General features: G+C 42.6%; 1 protein-coding gene across 5 annotated transcripts; it reads right to left on the bottom strand.

Annotated features, from left to right (window-relative positions):
• Positions 1–597: 597 nt before the first annotated feature.
• Positions 598–25,965, bottom strand: LOC135547413 (nectin-1-like). 5 transcript variants are annotated; one of them, XM_064976420.1, is made up of 8 exons: positions 25,723–25,965; positions 23,819–23,873; positions 23,604–23,682; positions 23,098–23,418; positions 20,953–21,306; positions 11,602–11,886; positions 7,263–7,367; positions 598–2,072 (listed from the first exon to the last, which is right to left on the bottom strand). In XM_064976420.1, the coding sequence occupies exons 3-8, from the start codon at positions 23,674–23,676 to the stop codon at positions 2,062–2,064; spliced, it is 1,149 nt and encodes a 382-aa protein (XP_064832492.1). In that variant the 5' UTR covers positions 23,677–23,682; positions 23,819–23,873; positions 25,723–25,965; the 3' UTR covers positions 598–2,061. The 5 variants fall into 5 exon arrangements, with proteins under 5 accessions (XP_064832492.1, XP_064832491.1, XP_064832490.1 ...); XM_064976419.1 differs by having other exon boundaries at positions 23,604–23,679; positions 25,723–25,962; XM_064976418.1 differs by lacking the exon at positions 25,723–25,965 and adding an exon at positions 25,285–25,459.
• Between the last annotated feature and the right edge of the window lie 382 nt (positions 25,966–26,347).

Here is a 26,347-nt window from a genome sequence, read left to right as displayed (position 1 = left end):
AAAGCCGCGGCCCTTGCAGAGCAAGGGGAACCACTACTTCAAGGTCTCAGAGCAAGTGACGTCACTGATTGAAACGCCACTAGCGCGCACCACCGCTAACGAGCTAGCAATTTCACATCGGCTACATGGGCAGAACTGAAAAAGCATGTGCGAGCAAGGAGGCCTACAAACCTGACTCAGTTACACTAGCTTGGTCATGAGGAATGGGTCAAAATTCTCCCTACTTATTGTGGGAAGCTTGTGGAAGGCTAACTAACCTAAATGTTTGACCCAAGTTAAAGGGAATGCTACCAAATACTAATTGAATGTAAACTTCTGATCCACTGGGAATGTGATGAAAGAAATAAAAAGCTGAAATAAATCTCTTTACAATTATTCTGACATTTCACATTCTTAAAATAAAGTGGTGATCCTAAGTGACCTAAAACAGGGAAATTTACTAGGATTAAATGTCAGGAATTGTGAAAAACTGAGTTTAAAAGTATTTGTGACATTTGTGACACTTTGTGACTTTGTCACTTTGTGACATCAGCTCATCTGAAAAGGGCTTTATAAATACATTTGATTGATTGATATGAAAACACACACACGCTGACATTCTTACTTATACCCACATTTATTCACCCTCAAATGGCTATAAAATAATTTTATCTGACCATAGTCTACCACACACTCTCCAACCCTGCTACAGTTCTGAGTAAGAGGTCTACAGTATGTCTGAGATTTGGGCCCAGATTCACAAAACAATCTTTAAAAGGAAATGTATTCTTAAGTGCATTTTTTCTTCACTTTATACTGAATTTTTTTTACAAAAAGTTGCTATTCCTCAATAAAGTTATTGAAAATGTTCTTAAGTTTCTTCCTAAGAAAATTGTTAAGAAATGTGATTCTTGAAAATAAAGTCAGTGGATTTCTTCTTGGAAATGTTCTTAATAATTCCGAGATTGCTAAAGCCTGCTCATAAATGGATGGCAGTGAGAAAATAAGATAATGAAAGCATTTGAACTTGACTCAAACTTCATCTGAAAGTTCCAGTATTGATTGTTTTTAAATACCCCACCCCCAATTTTCTCTCCAGTTATTGCAGTAAGAAATATGCTAATAAGATTGCCCTTGCCGGCAAGATAGCGAGCTAGTTCAGTTGCTTAGCGACAATCATCTTAAAAAGAAAGTTTGTAAAAGATATGAGACGTTCGTAAGAAAAGCATGAATCTTAAGGATTTGTACTAACAAACCTGTTTTTTTTCTTAAGAAGCTTCTTAAGTTTTGCGTTTGAAGTGTTTTGTGAATCTGGGCCCTGGGGTTGAAAGCTTACAGATAGCCTCATAGGCTATGATAAATTAAGAGTACATTAAGAGTAGAATCAAAATAATGTATTCTGGGGGATTCAAACAGGGTAGGTCTTCCACAGGTGCTGCGTTGCAGTGGTCTAAAGTGGGACATTAAAGTGTAAAATCCAACACAATTTTACTCATCTGCATTCAGTGCATTGTAAGACATTAGGATCACTGAATACTAAAATGTATTTTCACTTCATTCAGAGTTTTCCCACAACCTCGGTCCATTAGGTCGTGAAAACCACATTCATCTTGGGAACATACTTTAAAATGGCACAATGAAACCAAGGCAGTTCCAAGAACAAAATACTTCATGATAGATATGGATAACAATTAGGGTTGCGGAGGACAAGGTTAGGTTCAGATCTGTTCTGTTAGGATCTGTGGTGATCATACTGTCCAGTATTCACAAAATAGTCTGAGTGGGTGTGCAGATCTAGAATCAGGTCTCCTCAGTCACTATTATCTTATTCATTACGATCTAAAAGGGAAATCTGAATGCATATCAGCACTTCTATTCTGAAACACTTCAAACTCGTGTATACGAACCATTGTGACTAAACAAAAGATGTTGTGTTGATGGATTCAGTTTCTCAGTGACCCTGTGATGTTGGTCACGACAGATTGTATTCTGTGTGCCTTGAGGTTGGCCTTGCTTCACTTCTGAAAGTGCAGTAGAATGTTGAGGAACAGTCGTTGAGTGGCTGAGTTTCACTTCCTCCTTTTAGACTCCATCTGTGCAGAGGAGAGAGCGAGGGTGAGAGAGGAAAGAGAGAGATACGATACACTAAAGCAAGTTGTCAGGATTTGGCCAGGGTTGTTCCGGGTTTTGGTCACTAGATGCCCCCATTGTGCTTTTTGACCTTATGTTTTTTCCCTTGATTCCCATTATTATTTGCACCTGTGCCTCGTTTCCCCTGATTGTATTTAAACCCTTAGTTTCCCTCAGTTCTGTGCTCTGTGTTTGTATGTTAGCACCCAGCCCTAGTGTTCTGTGTATTCTTGTCGATTCCGGTGGACGCTCTTGTGGAATTCTGTTTTTTGAGTATCTCTTGAGGCTTTTTTGAGCTATACCTACCACCTTTTGGATTTGCCATTTTGTATTGAAGGACTTCTCCTTTTTACTTTATTAAATACACCGTCTTAAGTACTGCTGTGTCTGCCTCATCTTCTGGGTTCTGCTGACTATTTGTGGCTCAGTTGGTTAAGTGACTGTTTCTCACTCCGGAGACCCAGGTTCGTAACCGGGTCCTGACACAAGTAGACCAAAATTACATTATATAATAACTGTAAATGAAATGAACAAGGTCAGATAGAAGTCAGTGCTGGGTCATTGGGTTCAGATGGTCAATGTGTAATAGAGGCTCCATAACGCAGTGAGACCAACCAAGCATTTAAATCAAGTTTGCACTTCAGGCCTATAACTGCCTCTGAAAGTGTGTTAACAAGTATCAAGGAAACACACAGACAATCAACACATAACTCAAATTCTCCCCTCTAATTTACTGGCACTGTGTGAGGACTCTGGGAAGATTTCGGAGACTTATTCTGTCTCATTTTAAAATCAGAATATTGTGCTCAATTAAACGTGTTATACAGTGTTAAACCCATCTAAACCTGGCTGGCAGACTGACCATGGTTCTCCACCACAAATGTCTGTCTTATACTTGTACCCACAGTTATTTGTTATTGTCCCCATACGATCCTTTGTGTATAATACCTCCATTCTCCATAGAGCCATAAAGTGGCAATGCTAAAACCAGCGATGAAACAGGTTCATTTAGTTTACCCCACAGAAAGAGGCCACAGGTAGGGCAGCAAGTACACTACAGGTACTTTATTAGGATCCCCATTAGCTGTTCCGAAAGCAGCAGCTGCTCCTCCTGGGGTCCACAAAAAACATGACATAATACAGAACATTGATTATCAAGAACAGCTCAAGGACAGACCTACATGAATACAATTTTAAAAAACAGCACAGCCTACATAACAGAGACAACTATCAAGGTGAAATAGGGGAGAGACGTTGTGCCGTGAGATGTTGGTTCATCTGTTTTTTTTTTACCAGGTCTGCTGTTCATTTGAGCAATATGAGATGGGAGTTCCATGAGATAACGACTGTACATAATACTGAACACTTTCTTGAATTTATTCTGGATTTGGGGACTGTGAAAAGACCTATGGTGGGGTAAGTGTGTGTGTGTCAGAAATGTGTGTAAGTTTGGAATTTTCAACACATGAATGTTTCTTATAAAAATAGGTGATGCAGTCTGTCTTTCCTCAACTCTTAGTCAAGAGAGACTGGCATGCATAGTATTTATATTAGCCCTCTGATTACAATGAAGAGCAAGACATCTCACTCTGTTCTGGGCCAGCTGCAGCTTAACTAGGTATTTTTTTGCAGCACTTGACCACACGATGTGACAATAATCAAGGTAAGTCAAAACTAGAGCCTGTCGGACTTGTATTTTGAAGTGGTGTGTCAAAAAGGTAGAGTATTTCTATTATGGACATAGTGCATTTGTTAAGTTTACGACCGGGTGTGAGGTGTCACAAAACCCCCACATCACTCCTCACCTCTGCGGGTGAGAGGGATCTGGTAGAAGTTGATCCATGGTAACCTGATATTTGGATCCTCATAGGAGAGTCATGACACAGGTGTGCCAAGCTTGTAGCATCATACCCAATGAAACTCAAAGCCGTAATCGCTGCCAAAGGTGCTTCAACAAAGTACTGAGTAAAAGGTCAGAATTCTTATGTAAATGTGATTTCAGATTGTTATTTATTATAAATGAACAAAAATGTATAAAAACCTGTTTTGCTTTGTCATTATGCGGTATTTTAGAACAAGGCATTAACCTAACAAAATGTGAAAAAATTAAGGGGTCTGAATACTTTCTGAATGCACTACCTCTCCCCATTTGTACAACCATTGAATCTATGTTTTGACCATGACAGATTATAATCTAAAGTAATACCAAGTAATTGAGTTTCCAAAACTTGTTTAACAGCCACACCATTAATTACCAGATTCAGCTGAGGTCTAGAGTTTACGGAATGATTTGTACCAAATATAATTCTTAGTTTTAGAGATGTCAAGGATAAGTTTATTACTGGCCACCCATTCCAGAATTGAACGCAACCTCTTGTTAACCTCTCTAGGGTATGTGAGACGCTAGCGTCCCATCTGGCCATCATCCAATGAGATTGGAGAGCGCCAAATTCAAATACAAAAATGCTCATTTCAAAATTTCAGAAAACAAAACATATTTTACATAGGTTTAAAGATGAATTTCTTGTTAATCCAACCACGGTGTCAGATTTATAAAATGCTTTTCGGCAAAAGCTTACCTAGCCCAGAACATAGCCCAGTTGACAAATTATTACAAACAGTAACCAGACAAATAAAAAGCGTTACAAAACTCAGAAATAGAGATAAAATTAATCCCTTACCTTTGATGATCTTTATATGGTGGAAATCAGAAGACATTCATTTACTCAATAAATGTTCCTTTTGTTCGATAAAAAGTCTCTTTATATCCAGAAACCTCCGTTTTGTTCATGCGTTTTCTTCAGTAATCCACAGGCTCAAACGCAGTCAAATCAGGCAGACAAAAAAATCCAAATTGTATCCGTAAAGTTCATAGAAACATGTCAAACGATGTTTATATTCAATCCTCAGGTTGTTTATAGCCTAAATGATCTATAATATTTCAACCGGACAATAACTTTGTCAATATAAAAGGTAAACAAGAAATGCACTCTCTCGAGATTGCACATGAAAAAGCTCTGCGACACGGTAGGGTCCACTCATTCAGACTGGTCTTACACCCTCATTTATAAGAATACAAGCCTGAAACAATTTCTGCAAATTGAGTCCCAAGTCAATGGATACTGTAATGGCATTGAATAGAAAACTACAAAAATAAACCACTTCCTGAATGGATTTTTCTCAGGTTTTCGCCTGCCAAATCAGTTCTGTTATACTCAGACACCATTTTAATAGTTTTGGAAACTTTAGAATGTTTTCTATCCAAATCTACCAGGTATATGCATATCATATCTTCTGGGCCGGAGTAGAAGGCTGTTTAATTTGGGCATGCTTCTCATCCAAAATTCTGAATGCTGCCCCCTACCCTAGTGAAGTTAAGGGTTTAAGTGACTTCATTAGCTGTGGTTGCTGACAGGTATATGGTTGAGTCATCAGCATACATGAACACACAGGCTTTGTTTAATGCCAGGTCATTGAAAAAAATATTTAAAAGAGTGAAGGGCCTTAAGTGCTGCCCTGCGGTACACCACACCTTACATGTTTGACAGAGAGTCTTTCATGAAAGAAAACCTGAGTTCTTAGATTGGATTCAGAGCAGAGGTTTGAAAACCATAAAACATATTCTCTCAAAAACAGGTAATGGTCATTAATATCAAAGGCTGCACTGAAATCTAACAGTACAGCTCCCACAATCTTCTTATTATATATTTCTTTCAACCAATCATCAGTCATTTGTGTTAGGGCAGTACATATTGAGTGCCCTTCTATATAAGCATGCCAAAAGCCTGTAGTAATTTTTTTTACAGAGAAATGTCATTGTATTTGGTCAAACACCATTTTTTCCAAAAGTTTGCTAAGAGCAGGCAACGAGCTGATAAGTCTGCTGTTAGAATCAGTAAGGGCCGCTTTACACCTCTTGTGTAGCGGAATGACTTTGGCTTCCCTCAAGGCCTGAGGACAAACACCTTCCTCTAGACTCAGATTAAAGATACAGTATGGCACATAGCTGACACTATGGACACTCCTACCATCCTCGGTAGCTTTTCAGGTTGAGTGCAGGTAATTGGCAAGCAGACTCAATTCCCCCCATGTGGAGTTGGGATGGTAGCTTCTTGTATTGGTTCTCTGTACCATTTAGAAGAACTATAGCATCTAAAACAGATGAGTTAAAACAGCTCTATCTGGCCAGCTGCAATGTTTCATATTTGTATTTACTCTAGTGACTGGAAACAGCTGTCAGCATAGGGACATGGACAGAGTTCAATTCCTCCAACTCACAAGTCATGCCTGGCAATTTTAAGAGCCAGGAATGTATACACCTTTGTCCCCGTTTCTGGTTATATTTAGCAAACAATGGTCCTCTTTACTTTATAGCATCATAAATCATACAAATGCCAACCACAGGTTCAATATTTTCAAGGATGCATAATTCCATAACCCTTTTGTCCCCCGGTATCACACTTCCTTTTGCCATCTGGCACACAATTGGTTCACTTAAATCCCAGGGTGTTTCCATGCCTACTGTACATGCTCAAACACACACAATTAATGAAGGTAATAATGACCTCATATCCATCTTCTATTGTACTATGAGGGTGTTTCCACACACACACACACACACACAATAAACCTCTCATCCAAACAGTAGTATTGTATTATGAGGGTGGCACCAGCCACACACACACCGTGGTATCATTAACCTCTCATCCAAACAGCAGCGACCAGGTCATTCAAGATCAACTTCCTTTGAAATGAATGTCAAGGTGGTGAGGCAGTTAGGAAAACTTCCAACACATGCAAGAACATACCAGGAAACTGAAGGACCCGGAACAATATACTGTAGCACTCACTCATGAGAAACACACAGGACAAACACACTGTAGTTACACAATTCCCACGGAAACACACCCTGATTGATTCCTGGAGAAAAACCTTATCGCAGCTGCATGGAATCATGTTGGTGACAACTATTAGCCTGAGCGCTCAAAAATAGCCAGCAAGGTCAATGAGGTCAGAACATTTCTCATACAGAAACCGAGGAGGACCTTTCTCCCGCTTTCCTCTGGGACAGAGTTAAAAAGTATTGTTATTGGATAAGGACTCTTATGGCTGTCCATTGAGATCGGTCGATGGAGGGGGACACACACACTCACCGTCTTCTTTCCGCAAGAAACACTTCCAGAGGCAGAAGCAGAGACTTATGACCAGCAGAGCAGCTACAGTGGTCACCGAGATCAGGATGGTCAAAGCTGTCCCAACTAGACAGGGAGGGAGGGAGAAAGAACAGCGATAGAGTGAAACAGGTGAGACAGAGGATCGAGAGACAGATTCAGTGCGCGAGAGAGAATTGAGAGAGGAAAAAAATCTGGCAACAAATCAAACTTCATAAAAGTATCAAGAATGTTAATTGGTTTAAACAGCTTCAGATTAACATAGTTTTTATTTCATTATGTACAGTCTCCTCCCAAATTATTGGTACAATTGATAAAGATGGAGCAAAAAGTACAAAAATAAACAAAACAAATACTGAGCTACGGTATATTGTATGCAACAACAAAATAATGGGAAATTATATTATTTTACATTAATACAATTACTTTGAGAGAGATTTTGTTGAACAACTAATACAACTAATCTCAAACAGATAGGTGTCATTATCAGCACCCCTAAATATTCATATTAATAAAATAAAATCAGTAATAACATAGTAGTTTAAATTAATCTCAGTTTAAGAAACAGCAGAATTGTGGCCTTCCATGGCTTCCCGTTTCACTGGGGTATAAAACCCTTTGTCATCCATTACCATGGGGAAAGGCAAAGAACAATTTTTTTTAGACATTTACATTACATTTAAGTAATTTTGCAGACGCTCTTATCCAAAGCAACTTACAGGAGCAATGAGGGTTAAGTGCTCTGCTCAAAGGCATAGACAGATTCTTCACGTAGTCGGCTTGGGGATTCTAACCAGCAATCTTTCGATTACTGGCTCAACACTCTTAACAGCTAGGTTTACATGGCCTTCAAAAATCCAACAATGGGTAAAAAAAAATGTTTTGATGTAAATAAATATACCACTTACCAATACTAGGGTAATAATATGAAATTTAAACCACTGGAACCGTGGTAAACTTGCTGTAAAAGGACGCATATGTACAGTATCTTGTCCTCACACAGTTCGGAAGGTGGTTTAGGAGGCAAAGGATATCCAAGGGCTACAGATACAAATAAAATCAAATTGTATTTGTCAAATGCACAGAATACAACAGGTGTAGACCTTATAGTGAAATGCTTACTTACAAGCCCTTAAGCAACAATGCAGTTTTAATAAAATACCAAAAAGAAAAACAAATAATTAAAGAGCAGTAAATAATGTGGGGGCACCGGTGGAGAGGTAATTGAAGCAATTATGTACAATGCAGGTAGTATTATTAAAGTGGCTATTCATAGATAATACAAGAGTAGCAGCAGTGTAGGGGGGTGCAAAATGTCGATGTAGCCATTTGATTAGATGTTCAGGAGTCTTATGGCTTGGGGGTAGAAGCTGTTTAGAAGCCTCTTGGACCTAGATTTGGCGCTCCGGTACAGCAGAGAGAACAGTCTATGACAAATGTGGCTGGAGTCCTTGACAATTGTTAGGTCCTTCCTCTGACACTGCCTGGAATATATAGGCCCTGGATGGCAGGAAGCTTGACCCCAGTTATGTACTGGACCGTACGCACTACCCTCTGTAGTGCCTTGCAGTCAGAGGCCGAGCAGTTGCCATACCAGGCAGGGATGCAATCAGTCAGGATGCTCTCGATGGTGCAGCTGTAAAACCTTTTGATGATTTGAGGAACCATGCCAAATCTTTTCAGACTTTAGGAAGAATAGGTTTTGTCATGCCCTCTTCACGACTGTCTTGGTGTGCTTGGTTTGTCGGTGATGTGGACGCCAAGGACGCCAAAGCCCCATCGATGAGAATGGAGGCGTGCTCAGCCCTCCTTTTCCTGTAGTCCACAATCATATCCTTATACTTGATCACATTGAGTGAGAGGTTGTGGTCCTTGCAGCACATGGTCAGGTCTCTGACCTCCTCCCTATAGGCTGTCTCGTTGTTGCCGGTGATCAGGCCTACCACTGTTGTGTCATCGGCAAACTTAATGGTGGTGTTGGAGTCGTGCCTTGCCGGACAGTCATGAGTGAACAGGGAGTACAGGAGGGGACTGAGCATGCACCCCTGAGGGGCCCCCGTGTTGAGGATCAGCGTGGCGGATGTTGTTACCTACCCTTACCACCTGGGGGGCGGCCCGTCAGGAAGTCTAGGATCCAGGTTGCAGAGGAAAGTGTTTAGTCCCAGGATCCTTAGCTTAGTGATGAGCTTTGAGTGCACTATGGTGTTGAATGCTAAGCTGTAGTCAATGAATAGCATTCTCATATAGGTGTTCATTTTGTCCAGGTGGGAAAGGGCAGTGTGGAGAGCAATAGGGATTGCATCATCTGTGGATCTGTTGGTGTGGTATGCAAATTGGAATGGGTCTAGGCTTTCTGGGATAATGGGGTTGATGTGAACCATAGAACTGCCTTTCAAAGCATTTCATGGCTACAGACGTGAGTGCTATGGGTTGGTAGACATTTTGGCAGGTTACCTTAGTCCCTGTGCCCAAGAACACTATGGTGGTCTGCTTGAAACATGTTGGTATTACAGACAGACGTGGAGAGGCTGAAAATGTCAGTGAAGACACCTGCCAGTTGCTCAGCGCATGCTCGGAGTACACGTCCTGGTAATCCATGAGGCCCAGCGGCCTTGTGAACGTTGACCTGTTTGAATGTCTTATTCACATCGGCTGCGGAGAGCGTGATCACAGTCATGCGGAACAGCTGATGCTCTCAAGCATGTTTCAGTGTTACTTGCCTCGACGCGAGCAAAGAAGTTATTTAGCTCGTCTGGTCGGCTCGTGTCACTGGGCAGCTCTCGGCTGTGCTTCCCTTTGTAGTCTGTAATAGTTTGCAAGCCCTGCCACATCCGACGAGTGTCGGAGCCAGTGTAGTATGATTCGATCTTAGTCCTGTATTGAAGCTTGCCTGTTTGATGGTTCATCGGAGGGCATAGCGGGATTTCTTATAAGCGTCCGGGTTAGAGTCCCACTCCTTGAAAGCGGCAGCTCTGTGAGAATGTTGCCTGTAATCCATTGCTTCTGGTTGGGGTATGTATTTACAGTCACTGTGGGGATGACGTCATCGATGAACTTCTTGATAAAGCCAGTGACTGATGCGGTGTACTCCTCAATGCCATCGGAAGAATCCCGGAACATATTCCAGTCTGTGCTAGCAAAACAGTCCTGTAGTTTAGCATCTTCATCTGACCACTTTTTATAGACCGAGTAACTGGTGCTTCCTGCTTTAATTGTAAGCAAGAATCAGGAGGATAGAATTGTAATCAGATTTGCCAAATGGGGGGAGAGCTTTGAGAACTACAGAACTTGTCGCATATTGGGGTCTCCAAATCTACAATTAGACGCAACCTGCACACCAATAGTCTTTCTGGAAGGGTTGTCAGAAAAAAAGGCTTAATTGGGAGCAACCAAGAATGTAAAACGCTTTGAGTTTGCAAAACGGCACTTGCACTAGGATGGGAACTCGGTGCAATGGTCAGATAAGTCGAAAATATAGTTTTGGTCACGTACACCAGCAGTGGATTTGGCATCGAAAAGGATGCCTGTGCAGGAAATATCCTAATATCTACAATAAAATATGGTGATGATTTTTTTTATCTTATTGGGCTGGTTGCCTCTGAAAGGAAGCTGAAACTTGCAAGACAACGACCCCAAGCACAAGTCAGAATCCCCAAATAAATGGTACTTTCACCACAAAATCTAAATTTCGCAGTGGCCAAATCAGTTTCCAGACTTCAATCCCATTGAAAACCTGGGGTTTGAATTGAAGAGGGCACAAGCGCAGACCAAAGAATTTAAAGGGTTTGTAAAGATTTTGTATGGAGGAATGGTCTAAGATCCCTCCCAATGTGTTCTCCAATCTCATAAAACTGTAGAAAAAGGCTCAGTGCCGTTATCCTCACAAGGGAAGTTGCATAAAGTAATGAAACAGGGGTGCCAATCATTTTGACCCTTATCTTTTTGAGAGAGAAAAAATGACTTGTTAAACGAAATAGCAATACATCTCAGTATTTGTATCATTTATTTCATAGTCCTTTTTGCTCATCTTTATCAAGGGAGACAATCATTTTGGAGGAGACCCTTTGGGTGTGTAAACTAAACCTGCTTGGCAATGACTTCAACAGAACAGATCTAAACTCTTACACACTGTTTACGATAAGTCATTATTGTTTGCCAGACAATGTTCATCCATCCCTCAGAGATCAGTATTCTTGGCTTTGGTCTGGTTTGGTCAGGCTACATTTTCCAAAAGTAGCTAACTTAAAAACAAGTGTAAGCTCGGAGCAAATAAAAATTGAGATATTTGCATCCTTCCAGTGTGTGTGCGTGTCTCACTCACTCTTGGTGTTCATCGAAACAGCGATGGGTGACTCCAGACCCTTATGGTGGACAAGACATTTGACGGACACATCCTTCAGCAGCCCTGATTGGACAGTGAGGGTGCTGATGACCAGGGTGGTCCCATCCCCCTGCTGGAGCTGTGATGTCACAGGGGGTCCCATAGTTCGGTTGTCCCTCTCCACGTTCCACACTATCTCCGCCGGGGGCCGGGACACAGCTGTACAGTTGGCCTCAATAACCCCTGGAGATGTGCTCTTGTAGCTCACCTGGGGTTTGGGCAGTACTGGGGAAGACACAGATGCAACCAAAAATCAATATTGGGTTTACTGAATCAATGTTTTTCAGGTGGGTGATCTACTGTTATTATGACTAGGTCCTGGATAGAGACTCTTTTTGATTACCTGGAACACAAAAGAAAATCTAAAAGCTTTAGTTGGGTTACACCAAGTTAACCACTGTCGTGTCTAGTTTTGTGATTCTGATGTCAATAACGGAGTACACTTAAGAAAGATAAAGAGGATATCCAAACTTATTTGGGCAGAGAATCAATGTCACAGATGATATCAATGTGTGAATACATTAAGCTTGTGAATACAGTGCATTCGTAAAGTATTTAGACCCCTTGACTTTCACATTCTGTTACGTTACAGCCTCATTCTAAAACGGATAAAATTGTTTCCCCCCCTCAATCTACACACAATACCCCATAATGACAAAAGCAAAAACAGGTTTAGACATTTGTGAAAATGTATTAAAAATAAATGGAAATATCACATTTACATAAGTATTCAGACCCTTTAGTCAGTACTTTGTTTAAGCAGCTTTGGCAGCGATTACAGCCTTGAGTCTTTGATCCCCTGCTGATTTTGTACGTTTGCCCACGGACAAAGAAATAATCAGTCTATAATTTTAATGGTAGGTTTACTTGAACAGTGAGAGACAGAATAACAAAAAAAATCCAGAAAAACACGTCAAAAATGTTAAATTGATTTGCATTTTAATGAGGGAAATAAGTATTTGACCCCTCTGCAAAACATGACTTAGTACTTGGTGGCAAAACCCTTGTTGGCAATCAGAGGTCACATGTTTCTTGTAGTTGGCCACCAGGTTTGCACACATCTCAGGAGGGATTTTGTCCCACTCCTCTTTGCAGATCTTCTCCAAGTCATTGAGGTTTTTAGGCTGACGTTTAGCAACTCGAACCTTCAGCTCCCTCCACAGATTTTCTATGGGATTAAGGTCTGGAGACTGGCTAGGCCACTCCAGGACCTTAATGTGTGTCTTCTTGAGCCACTCCTTTGTTGCCTTGGCCGTGTGTTTTTTGTCATTGTCATGCTGGAATACCCATCCACGACCCATTTTCAATGCCCTGGCTGAGGGAAGGAGGTTCTCACCCAAGATTTGACGATACATGGCCCCGTCCATCGTCCCTTTGATGCGGCCTAGTTGTCCTGTCCCCTTAGCAGAAAAACACCCCCAAAGCATAATGTTTCCACCTCCATTTTTGACAGTGGGGATGGTGTTCTTGGGGTCATAGGCAGCATTCATCCTCTTCCAAACACGGCGAGTTGAGTTGATGCCAAAGAGCTCCATTTTGGTCTCATCTGACCACAACACTTTCACCCAGTTGTCCTCTGAATCATTCAGACGTTCATTGGCAAACTTCAGATGGGCATGTATATGTGCTTTCTTGAGCAGGGGGACCTTGCAGGCGCTGCAGGATTTCAGTCATTCACAGAGTAGTGTGTTACCAATTGTTTTATTGGTGACCATGGTCCCAGCTGCCTTGAGATCATTGACAAGATCCTCCTGTGTAGGTCTGGGCTGATTCCTGACTGTTCTCATGATCATTGCAACTCCACGAGGTGAGACCTTGCATGGAGCCCCAGGCCGAGGGAGATTGACAGTTCTTTTGTGTTTCTTCCATTTGCGAATAATCGCACCAACTGTTGTCACCTTCTCACCAATCTGCTTGACGATGGTCTTGTAGCCCATTCCAGCCTTGTGTAGGTCTATAATCTTGTCCCTGACATCGTTGGAGAACTCTTTGGTCTTGGCCATGGTGGAGAGTTTGGAATCTGATTGATTGATTGCTTCTGTGGACAGGTGTCTTTTATACAGGTAACAAGCTGCGATTAGGAGCACTCCCTTTAAGAGTGTGCTCCTAATCTCAGCTCGTTACCTGTATAAAATAGACCTGGGAAACAGAAATCTTTCTGATTGAGATGGGTCAAATACTTATTTCCCTCATTAAAATGCAAATCAGTTTATAACATTTTTGACATGCGTTTTTCTGGATTTTTTGTTGTTGTTATTCTGTCTCTCACTGTTCAAATAAACCTACCATTAAAATTATAGACTGACCATTTCTTTGTCAGTGGGCAAACATACAAAAATCCGCAGGGGATCAAATACTCTTTTCCCTCACTGTACATCACAGACAAACTGAAAAGGTCCACCCACACAGACAGTGTGGTGAAGAAGGCGCAATAGCGCAAATTGAATAAAGCCAGTATGTCTATGTATGCGGATGACTCAACACTATACAAGTCAGCTACTACAGCAACTGAAATGACTGCAACACTTAAAAGTGCTGCAGTTAGTTTCGGAATGGGTAGCAAGGAATAAGTTAGTCCTAAATATTTCCAAAACTAAAAGCATTGTATTTGGGACAAATCATTCACTAAACCCTAAACATCAACTACATCTCATAATGAATAATGTAGACATTTTGAAAGTTGAGGTGACTAAACTGCTTGGAGTAACCATGGATTGTAAACTATCATGGGCATAACATAGATACAACAGTAGCTAAAATGGGGAGAAGTCGGTCCATAATAAAGGGTTTCTCCATAATAAAGCGCTGCCCTGCCTTCTTAACAATACTATCAACAAGGCAAATCCTACAAGCCCTGTTCAGTAGTTTGGTCAGGTGCCACAAAGTGGGACTTAGGAAAAATGCAGTTGGCTCAGAACAGGGCAGCACTGCTGGCCCTTAAAAGTAGACGGAGAGTGAACATTAATGACATGCATGTCAATCTCTCATGGCTCAAAGTGGAAGAGAGATTGACTTCATCACTACTTGTTTTTGTAAGAGCTGTTGACAAGCTGAATGAACTCTATTCCACATCAGGTAAGTGATTCTTTACTTCCGGCGCCGACAGAGATGGCCGCCTCGCTTCGCGTTCCTAGGAAACTATGCAGTTTTTTTTTTTACGTGTTATTTCTTACATTAGTACCCCAGGTCATCTTAGGTTTCATTACATACAGTCGAGAAGAACTACTGTATATAAGATCAGCGTCAACTCACCATCAGTACGACCAAGAATATGTTTTTCGCGACGCGGATCCTGTGTTCTGCCTTACAAACAGGACAACGGAATGGATCGCATGCAGCGACCCAAAAAAACGATTCCGAAAAAGAGGGAAACGAGGCGGTCTTCTAGTCAGACTCCGGAGACGGGCACACCGTGCACCACTCCCTAGCATCCTCTTGCCAATGTCCAGTCTCTTGACAACAAGGTTGATGAAATCCGAGCAAGGGTAGCATTCCAGAGGGACATCAGAGACTAACGTTCTGTGCTTCACGGAAACATGGCTCACTGGAGAGACGCTATCCGAAGCGGTGCAGCCAACGGGTTTCTCCACGCATCGCGACGACAGAAACAAAACACCTTTCTGGTAAGAAGAGGGGTGGGGGCGTATGCCTTATGGCTAACGAGACATGGTGCGATGAATGAAACATACAGGAACTCAAATCCTTCTGTTCACCTGATTTAGAATTCCTCACAATCAAATGTAGACCGCATTATCTACCAAGAGAATTCTCTTCGATTATAATCACAGCCGTATATATCCCCCCCCCCCCAAGCAGACACATTGATGGCTCTGAACGAACTTTATTTAACTCTTTGCAAACTGGAAACCATTTATCCGGAGGCTGCATTCATTGTTGCTGGGGATTTTAACAAGGCTAATCTGAAAACAAGACTACCTAAATTTTATCAGCATATCGATTGCGCAACCAGGGATGGAAAAACCTTGGATCACTGTTACTCTAACTTCCGCGACGCATATAAGGCTTTGCCCCGGCCCCCTTTCGGAAAAGCTGACCACGACTCCATTTTGCTGATACCTGCCTACAGACAAAAACTAAAACAAGAAGCTCCCACGCTGAGGTCTGTCCAACGCTGGTCCAACCAAGCTGACTCCACACTCCAAGACTGCTTCCATCACGTGGACTGGGACATGTTTCGTATTGCGTCAGATAACAACATTGACGAATACGCTGATTCGGTGTGCGAGTTCATTAGAACGTGCGTTGAAGATGTCGTTCCCATAGCAACGATTAAAACATTCCCTAACCAGAAACCGTGGATTGATGGCAGCATTCGCGTGAAACTGAAAGCGCAAACCACTGCTTTTAATCAGGGCAAGGTGTCTGGTAACATGACCGAGTACAAACAGTGCAGCTATTCCCTCCGCAAGGCTATCAAACAAGCTAAGCGTCAGTACAAAGACAAAGTAGAATCTCAATTCAACGGCTCAGACACAAGAGGCATGTGGCAGGGTCTACAGTCAATCACGGACTACAGGAAGAAATCCAGCCCAGTCACGGACCAGGATGTCTTGCTCCCAGGCAGACTAAATAACTTTTTTGCCCGCTTTGAGGACAATACAGTGCCACTGACACGGCCTGCAACGGAAACATGCGGTCTCTCCTTCACTGCAGCCGAGGTGAGTAAAACATTTAAACGTGTTAACCCTCGCAAGGCTGCAGGCCCAGACGGCATCCCCAGCCGCGCCCTCAGAGCATGCGCAGACCAGCTGGCTGGTGTGTTTACGGACATATTCAATCAATCCCTATACCAGTCTGCCGTTCCCACATGCTTCAAGAGGGCCACCATTGTTCCTGTTCCCAAGAAAGCTAAGGTAACTGAGCTAAACGACTACCGCCCCGTAGCACTCACTTCCGTCATCATGAAGTGCTTTGAGAGACTAGTCAAGGACCATATTACCTCCACCCTACCTGACACCCTTGACCCACTCCAATTTGCTTACCGCCCAAATAGGTCCACAGACGATGCAATCTCAACCACACTGCACACTGCCCTAACCCATCTGGACAAGAGGAATACCTATGTGAGAATGCTGTTCATCGACTACAGCTCGGCATTCAACACCATAGTACCCTCCAAGCTCGTCATCAAGCTCGAGACCCTGGGTCTCGACCCCGCCCTGTGCAACTGGGTACTGGACTTCCTGACGGGCCGCCCCCAGGTGGTGAGGGTAGGTAACAACATCTCCTCCCCGCTGATCCTAAACACTGGGGCCCCACAAGGGTGCGTTCTGAGCCCTCTCCTGTACTCCCTGTTCACCCACGACTGCGTGGCCACGCACGCCTCCAACTCAATCATCAAGTTTGCGGACGACACAACAGTGGTAGGCTTGATTACCAACAACGACGAGACGGCCTACAGGGAGGAGGTGAGGGCCCTCAGAGTGTGGTGTCAGGAAAATAACCTCACACTCAACGTCAACAAAACTAAGGAGATGATTGTGGACTTCAGGAAACAGCAGAGGGAACACCCCCCTATCCACATCGATGGAACAGTAGTGGAGAGAGTAGCAAGTTTTAAGTTCCTCGGCATACACATCACAGACAAACTGAATTGGTCCACTCACACAGACAGCATCGTGAAGAAGGCGCAGCAGTGCCTCTTCAACCTCAGGAGGCTGAAGAAATTCGGGTTGTCACCAAAAGCACTCACAAACTTCTACAGATGCACAATCGAGAGCATCCTGGCGGGCTGTATCACCGCCTGGTACGGCAACTGCTCCGCCCTCAACCGTAAGGCTCTCCAGAGGGTAGTGAGGTCTGCACAACGCATCACCGGGGGCAAACTACCTGCCCTCCAGGACACCTACACCACCCGATGTTACAGGAAGGCCATAAAGATCATCAAGGACATCAACCACCGGAGCCACTGCCTGTTCACCCCGCTATCATCCAGAAGGCGAGGTCAGTACAGGTGCATCAAAGCTGGGACCGAGAGACTGAAAAACAGCTTCTATCTCAAGGCCATCAGACTGTTAAACAGCCACCACTAACATTGAGTGGCTGCTGCCAACACACTGACACTGACTCAACTCCAGCCACTTTAATAATGGGAATTGATGGGAAATGATGTAAATATATCACTAGCCACTTTAAACAATGCTACCTTATATAATGTTACTTACCCTACAGTATTCATCTCATATGCATACGTATATACTGTACTCTATATCATCGACTGCATCCTTATGTAATACATGTATCACTAGCCACTTTAACTATGCCACTTTGTTTACATACTCATCTCATATGTATATACTGTACTCGATACCATCTACTGTATCTTGCCTATGCTGCTCTGTACCATCACTCATTCATATATCCTTATGTACATATTCTTTATCCCCTTACACTGTGTATAAGACAGTAGTTTAGGAATTGTTAGTTAGATTACTTGTTGGTTATTACTGCATTGTCGGAACTAGAAGCACAAGCATTTCGCTACACTCGCATGAACATCTGCTAACCATGTGTATGTGACAAATAAAATTTGATTTGAATTTGATTTGACCAAGAACCCAATGGTCACTCTGATGGAGCTCCAGAGTTCCTCTGTGGAGATGGTTGTCTTTCTGGAAGGTTCTCCCATCTCTGCAGCACTCCACCAATCAGGCCTTTATGGTAGACTGGCTAGACGGAGGACACTCCTCTGTAAAAGGCACATGACACCCCACTTGCAGTTTGCCAAAAGGCACCTAAAGGACTCCCAGACCATGAGAAACAAGATTGAAGACTCGCATTAACATCTGCTAACCATGTGTATGTGACAAATAAAATTTGATTTGATTTGATTTGATGCAAGCAGTAGAATCAATTAAAAAAACAGGTAAAAATACACCTTGTGGATTGTGAGGAGACACATTGTGAAATTGTTGCATGGTGGTATTAAACATGTTGTATTGTATAGATATGTAGTGGTGTAATAATGTTATGATGTACTGTTGTATCTTTTGTTTTATATGTAATGTAAGTGCTTTAATGCGTTTGGACCCCAGGAAGAGCAGTAGCTAATGGGGATCCCTAATAAATGCAAATGCTGCAGAAATGTTTTGTTACGCTTTCCCAGATCTGTGCCTCGACACAATCCTGTCTAGGAGCTCTATGGACAATTCCTTCAACCTCATGGCTTGGTTTTTGCTCTGACAAGCACGGTCAACAGTGGGACCTTTTACAGACAGGCGTGTGCCTTTCCAAAACAATAGAATTCACCACAGGTGGACTCCAATCAAGTTGTAGAAAGATCAAGGATGATCAATGGAAACAGGATGCACCTGAGCTCAATTTCGAGTCTCATAGCAAAGGCTCTGAATACTTATGGAAACAAGGTTATTTCTGAGGGAATTTGATGGATTTTTAAAATCCATTTTAGAATAAGCTGTAAGGTAACAAAATGTGGAAAAAGCGAGGGGGTCTAAATACTTTCCAAATGCACTGTACGTGTGTACTTGAGCTCCATAAGCAACACATCGCCTCTGTTTAAAATGTTGTGTCCTCAGAGCTGTGGAAGGAATGCTACTCAGTGGAATTGGCCTCAGATATATGGCCCTGACAGCAGCAGTGTCTTCACAGGCACTTCTACACTTAATCATATGAACCAACAACCTGGAGAAGATCTGTGGTAGAAGTTGGGCAAACCCTGGAGGAATTCAAACAACGGAACTTTGCACTGTGATATCATAGGGTACATTAATATGAGAAAGAGAGAGAGAGAAAAAAAGTGAGAGAGAAGTAGAGAGTGTGAGAGAGAAAGCGAGAGAGAAGTAGAGAGTGTGAGAGAGAAAGCGAGATAGAAGTAGAGAGTGTGAGAGAGAAAGCGAGAGAGAAGTAGAGAGTGTGAGAGAGAAAGCGAGATAGAAGTAGAGAGTGTGAGAGAGAAAGCGAGATAGAAGTAGAGTGTGAGAGAGAAAGCGAGATGGCAGTGGTGAAGAAAATGCAAGACAATTGTTATCTCTGGCATCTCTCACGCTTTTTTGCTGGAATCGTTGGCAGTTACATTTGAGACAAAAGCCTTGCTGTTTGACTGGGCTGAAAGATGGAGTGAGTGAGAGAAAAAGGGAGAGATAGAAAGGTGAAAGCCACAAAAGAGGGAGAGTTGATGAGACAGTAGGGATCACTGTCTGTGTGAAACAGTAATACAGTCATGACTTTGGGTGTCACAATTTACTCCCCCCTCTCCCTTTAATAGATCCATTCTTCAGTGCTAATGTAAACTCTCTGGCAGTGCTCCCTCAGGCAGACACCACCAGCCTGGGTTTTTGTTTCACTTAATCACACAAACACCACTTTAAACAGACAGAAACCTAATGATAATCAAACACTGATTTGACACAGAAATGAACAATATGTGTGTGTGTGTGTGTGTGTGTACTGTATGTGCATGCATGCGTACGTGTGCATGGGTGTCATGCTTTTTACAGTAAATCAGGGAAATCATCCACCTGGATGTAATCCCATCTGAATCTCATCACTGAAGAGTCATTACCAGCAACATCCATTAATTACACAGCCCTACATACTGTACCTCTCCATCTCAGCCATAACCATGTCAGGAAAAGCAGTGTCTAGAGACACTCCTTTCTACCTCGATCCCTTCAGAGCTGACTGCAGGTGCAGTACTCCTGACCTACCCAGTCCCAGCCCACATATATAATATATGGCTGTTCAGGGAGCACCTCGATGCTATAGCATACTGTAGCAGCAGTAATCAAACTAGGAGGAGCTGCATATTGTTATACTGCCTCTTTCACTGTCATTACTATAGTTTCCATCATTTAAGACTGAATGCTGTCAGTGAACACAGAGGTCAGAGCCCATACAAGCACATACATTCACACCCACATCAAATTATCTCCCCCTCTTCACTAGGTGAAACTATGCAAAAGCAAACAAAAACACTGCTGTAATCTCATATTTCAGAATACATTGACCACCATCAGCCAAACACAATAGCAGCATATCATATTATTCCTCACCTCAGGGTCTGTACTCTATGGAGTGAAAGAGCATTCACCAGTCTGGTTCGTTCAGCAGTCAGGTCTGTATCATATTAACTATCATGCTGGGGATTCAAACATCATGCACTACTCAGGCTGACACTGAGTTACACCCATACAGCAGAGTGTAAAACACAAGCACCTGAAGGTAGGTATGCTGGCATTATAATCTAGTATCATTACTATAGCTTAATCTCATTACTATAGACAGTGAGGAGGATGTTTAATTTAACCCTACCAAAGACAGTGAGGCAGACGGTAGCACTCTTGGTGCCCTCTGGGTAGGTGTGGTACTCGCAGGTGTAGCAGCCCTCATCCTGGATGATGACTGGTCTGATGGACAGCTGGCTGTGGGAGAGGGAGGGGGTCAGCCAGGCCCTCTCCTGGTAGGGTGGCTCTATCATGGGGTCGCTGTATTTGGCATAGGAGGCTACTCCGCTTGAGTCCCGCTGCTTTGCTGTATGTCTCCACAGCACTTGCTGTACCTTCTCTGGCAGGCCATAGGAGCAAGACAGGGCTGCCGCCTTACCACTCACTGCTGTCTTGTTACCCTCTGCAGTCACACGGGCTGGAGGAAGGGGGAAAGAACACGCTAACACAAGATTAAAAGGGCAGACACACAGACAGAGAGACGGGCAGACAGACAAGTACACACACACGCACTATGGTATGCCATCTGTACGTCTAACTTTCTGTCTGGAACAGCTGTTTCTGATTGTCAGTATGTGCATCCCCTCCCCTCCTCAGTCAGTGGTTAGTAACCACACATGACCCATCAATAACACATGAGTATGCTCCCACAGCTTCTACTTAAAATGCTGATATGGGAACATAAAACCAAACACATGGGGATGGGAGTCTTGACATCTCTATAGTATAGAACAGGGATCATAAACTACACTGAACAAAAATATAAATTCAACATTTGAAGTGTTGATCCTATGTTTCATGAGCTGAAATAAAAGATTACAGAAATTTCCCATACGCATCTAAAGCTCACTTCGCTCAATTTTTTTTACACCCCTGTTAGTGAGCATTTATTATACATGTATAGTCACTTTACCCCTACCTACATGTACAAATGACCTCGACTAACCTGTACACCCGCACATTGAGTCTGTACCGGTACCCCCTGCCTCATTATTGTTATTTTATTGGTTACTTTTTATTTAGTAAATATTTTCTTAACTCTATTTCTTGAACTGCATTTTTGGTTAAGGGCTCTTAAGTAAGGATTTCACGGTAAAGTCTACACCTGTTTTACTCGGCGCATGTGACAAATATAATTTTATTTCTCCTTTGTCAAAATAATCCATCCACCTAACAGGTGTGGCATATCAAGATGCTGATTAAACAGCACGATCATTACACAGGTGCACCTTGTGCCAGGGACAATAAAAGGCCAGTAAAATGTGCAGACTTGTCACACAACAGAATGCCACAGATGTCTCAAGTTTTGAAGGAGCGTGCAATTGGCATGCTGACTGCAGGAATGTCCACCAGAGCTGATGCCAGAACATTGAATGTTCATTTCTCTACCATAAGCTGCCTCCAACGTTGTTTTAGAGAATTTAACAGTACATACATCCGGCCTCCCAACCGCAGACCACCTGTAACCAGGCCAGGACCTCCACATCCAGCTTCTACACCTGCGGGATTGTCTGAGACTAGCCACCCAGACAGCTGATGAAATGGTGGGTGTGCAACACCAAATAATTTCTGCACAAACTGTCAGAAACTGGCTCAGGGAAGCTGATCTGCGTGCTCGTCGTCCTTGCAAGAGTCTTGACCTGACTGCAGTTCGCCGTTGTAACAGACTTCAGTGGGAAAATGCTCACCTTCGATGGCCACTGGCACGCTAGAGAAAATGTTGCATGTTGGTGTTTTCAGTCTTTTATGTCCAACAATTAAATAAAAATCACCCGCCAGTTTGGGAACCCTGGTACAGAGGTTTATCAAAAGAGGAGTGAATAGGGAAAGGCGTGTGATTTGTTTTGTAATCCGCAGATAAGTAGCATGCACTGAGAGTTCACTGAGAACAACGTAGGGCACCAAAGAAAAAGAAAAAAGGATGTGGAGAAAATAAAGTCTACATTTTATTCAGAAACAATAACAGGCTCCTCTTAAACTTTATCAGAGTGCCGAAGCTGCTGACCAGAACATTCAGTCCTTTCTTTCTGTTCCTCTCAGTCATATTAACTCCTCTAAGATCACCAATTCAGAAGGAGGGAGGGAAGGAGGGCAGGAAAGAGGCACACAGGAAGGGAAAATGATGAAACAATGATTGGCACATGCTCATGTACTCAGGTGTAACCCTTAGACTACTATCAAAGAGTGACACCGCAATGGCACAGAGTCAATCTGAATGGTCTCCTCTACTTACATGTGACGGTGAGGCAGGTGTGTCCCTCCTGCGATCCCGCCGGGTACAGGTCAAAAATGCATGTGTAGCAGCCCTCGTCTCTGAAGCCCACCCTGCGGATGGTGATGGCTGAGGTGTCCTTGTGGGAGGGAGCCAGCTCGACATGCTGCTGACCGCTCACGCTGTCCTTCTGGCTGGGCTCGTAGGTCAACAGAGTCTTGTTCTGGACATCCAGCCAGCGCACCTGTTTAAGGGTGTCCCCACGCCCCTTGGATACCATGCAGGACAGAGTGAAGGGGAGCTCCACTGGGGCCTCCACGCGCTCAGGAGCCGTTACCTTGCCTGGGACACGGATAGGGGTGGGGACAACAGGGTTCACAGATCAGTCAAACAACTCATGCACTTGTGGCATGTAAAATGTCTAGCACTGTATACAACATATTGGTTGGTGGAAACGTGCATTGCCACAATATATGTGAACTTCCTAATAAAAATGTGTCAATATTTCGTGTGCTATGTCCACTCACACTGCAGTCTGACCACCATCAGTAGGGACACACACAGCTGCAGGCATCGCAACAGGGAGGACTCACACATCATAGTCTGCTTTGGGCAGAGTAGAGAGGCATTGGACTGGGGGACTGGGTTCAAAGTTCAAAGCTCCAAGACCAGGGTAAGTCACTAACTAAAATAGTTCCAAGTAACCTCGGTCTGTTCCATCATACAAAAAAATGTAACTTACGGTCTGAACACGCTTCTTGAGTGGTTTATAGGAGTCTCATCTTACGCTCTGTCTCCTAGGAAAGATGACACACATGAATTTGGGATAAGCCAGTATTGAAATCTGCCTTTGAAGTGCAGATATAGGATCAGTTAACTAAATTAGAAATTTTAAGGCAAAATGCAGGGCATCGTTCCATCATCAAGGGATCAGCCACGCCCATTACACACAAGCCTTTCCTTTGATTCAATGGTTGCCATGCTCTACCAGACCGAGGCTACAATTGAGTCCATTGAGGATAAATGATCATGAACAGCCTTTGCTTTTGAAATATCCAATTGAATAAAGCCCACCTCAAAGAAAAACAAAGGCTGTTTTGAGTTTTGCCTAAAATGGAAAGGGGTGTGTTGTAAAATGCAATCACTTCACTTTCTTGAATAAGTTTATGCCACTTGCCAGCTTTGAAATAGTTATTGTGAAAAATAACCTGTTATCCTATGAACACTTAGACCAGTGCTTTCAAAACTTTGGGCTGCACCCCCACTATCAGATTCGTCAGGAAGGGGTTCAGAGGTACAGGGAGGTGAAAAAATGGAGAAAAAAACCTTGATTTGACCATTATATTCATTTTTTTTAAAGTTCCCATCTCAAGAGGTCAAATAAAGAACAACACTATGTGCTTATTAAGTGCGAGGCCAATTCCAAGGTAACAGAGTGATGCTGAGACTCAGATTTTTCACTTTAAAATGTAAGCCAAACAAACACCAATGATTAAAGTTAAACAAACCATGCAACTCTATCCACAAGGAGGACTTTTAACAATGTACAGACACTTTACAAAAACAGTGCAGATGCAAAGTTTGGTTATCATGTCTAGCCTGTCTATGCATAACAGCGTTGACATGTTATGCTAGAATCAATTCGTTTCCCCATCACGAAACACCAGCAAATGGCCACAAAGAGACACCAGCAAATGACCACAAAGAGTAGAACCAGCTCATCTGCTTTTACACTATGATTTGACTATTATATCTTCAATGTTTCTTTTGAAACGAATATTTAAAAAAGGCAATAGTTTCACCATATTAAGATGAGTTCAGTTCACAAAACAGGGTTTACCTTAAAATGAGAGACAAAAGTAAATGAATCACATTAAATAATATTCAGAAATTAATTTGTCAAAGCAACAAAATAACTAGCTTTACAATGATGGTAAAAACTTGAGACATTTTGTGGTTGAAATCTTCCTAGATGCCACAGAGGGTGCACCAAGGGACAAGTCAAAATGCAGAATCCTTATTCACATAAAAAAACGACTCTCCGTGTGGTCTATATTAAAGTGCACTTCATTTAATAAAAGCTTTTAAAATTCAATATTGGTGGTCAATTTCTACTTTAAATATCACAGCGATGTAAAACGCGGCCATTTCGTGGATCGACTGCATCACCCTGAAACGTTGTCTTATACAATACATTTCATAGTTTACCTCTCTCTGTGTGGTGGAGTCTGCGGGCGTTACTTTGATAGCTAGATTGCACACTTTTACTCTCACGGTCCGTGTATATCATTGCGTGTCTATTACGGGTGTATTTAGAGCTGGTCCGGGTAAAATCCCGCCTACCTGTGAGAGTCTACTCAAATCAGGACCGAGTGAATGGACGGGTTAGTTGTTACAAAACTAAACCGACGCGTGCGCAACTATGTTTCTTATGGACAGAAAAGAGCAGAGGCTCTAAACTGTCCGATCAGGTCCATTGTCTACTTGCCCAGCTATGGGGCAAAACAAATTGGTTTAAATTGTTGACAACATGTAAACTATATTTCGTCTCCAATATCTTTTTTTAAACAAACACATTTGAACAATTACATGACATCCGTCAAAACAAGCTATAGTATCAAGAACAATATGAAAGGAGCTACTTACAATTCCCCACATGGGAGTTTTGTCAATCTTGCTTGTAATCTGGCCATCCAGAATCACAGAAACATGCTGTCCCATGGAAGCGCAGACATTGTTTTCGTGACGTTGTCCGCTAACCCATCTATATGAAAGGCCACTGGGCAACAGAGGAATCTACCGGTTTTGTCGTAATGCATGAAATTGTAGGTTTAAGTCATGGTGCCAACAAAATTGTAGGTTTATGTCTTGGTGCCAACACTGGTCATGCTTCGGGTAAAATAATTGCATGTCATTTTACCGCACTTGTGTGCATAATAGTGGTGCTGACAAAAAGGCACAGCTATCACTCAACAGCTTGTGGTGTGGGCAGGCTGCCCTTTGGTGCTGCATATTGAAAGTTCAAAGGCATATACAGTAGCTTCGGTTTACTCCTAGTAGTCCAGCTGATAATTGTTCAATTTTATGACAACTATCAAACTTGTTACACTAATACTAGATACCTTACCTTGAGACATTTTAAAATATTAGACGCAGTCTGGGTAGCCTGTCAGTCAACCATTAAAATGTCTGCCATCCTGATTTCCTGTTAGTAGAAAATAAGGTAAAATCAGTCCAAACAATATAACGTTGATTTTGCAAATATGGACAC

This window comes from Oncorhynchus masou, chromosome 10, assembly GCF_036934945.1.
Source record: "Oncorhynchus masou masou isolate Uvic2021 chromosome 10, UVic_Omas_1.1, whole genome shotgun sequence".
NCBI classification, from domain to species: domain Eukaryota; kingdom Metazoa; phylum Chordata; class Actinopteri; order Salmoniformes; family Salmonidae; genus Oncorhynchus; species Oncorhynchus masou.
This window is presented reverse-complemented; position numbering and strand designations above follow the sequence as displayed.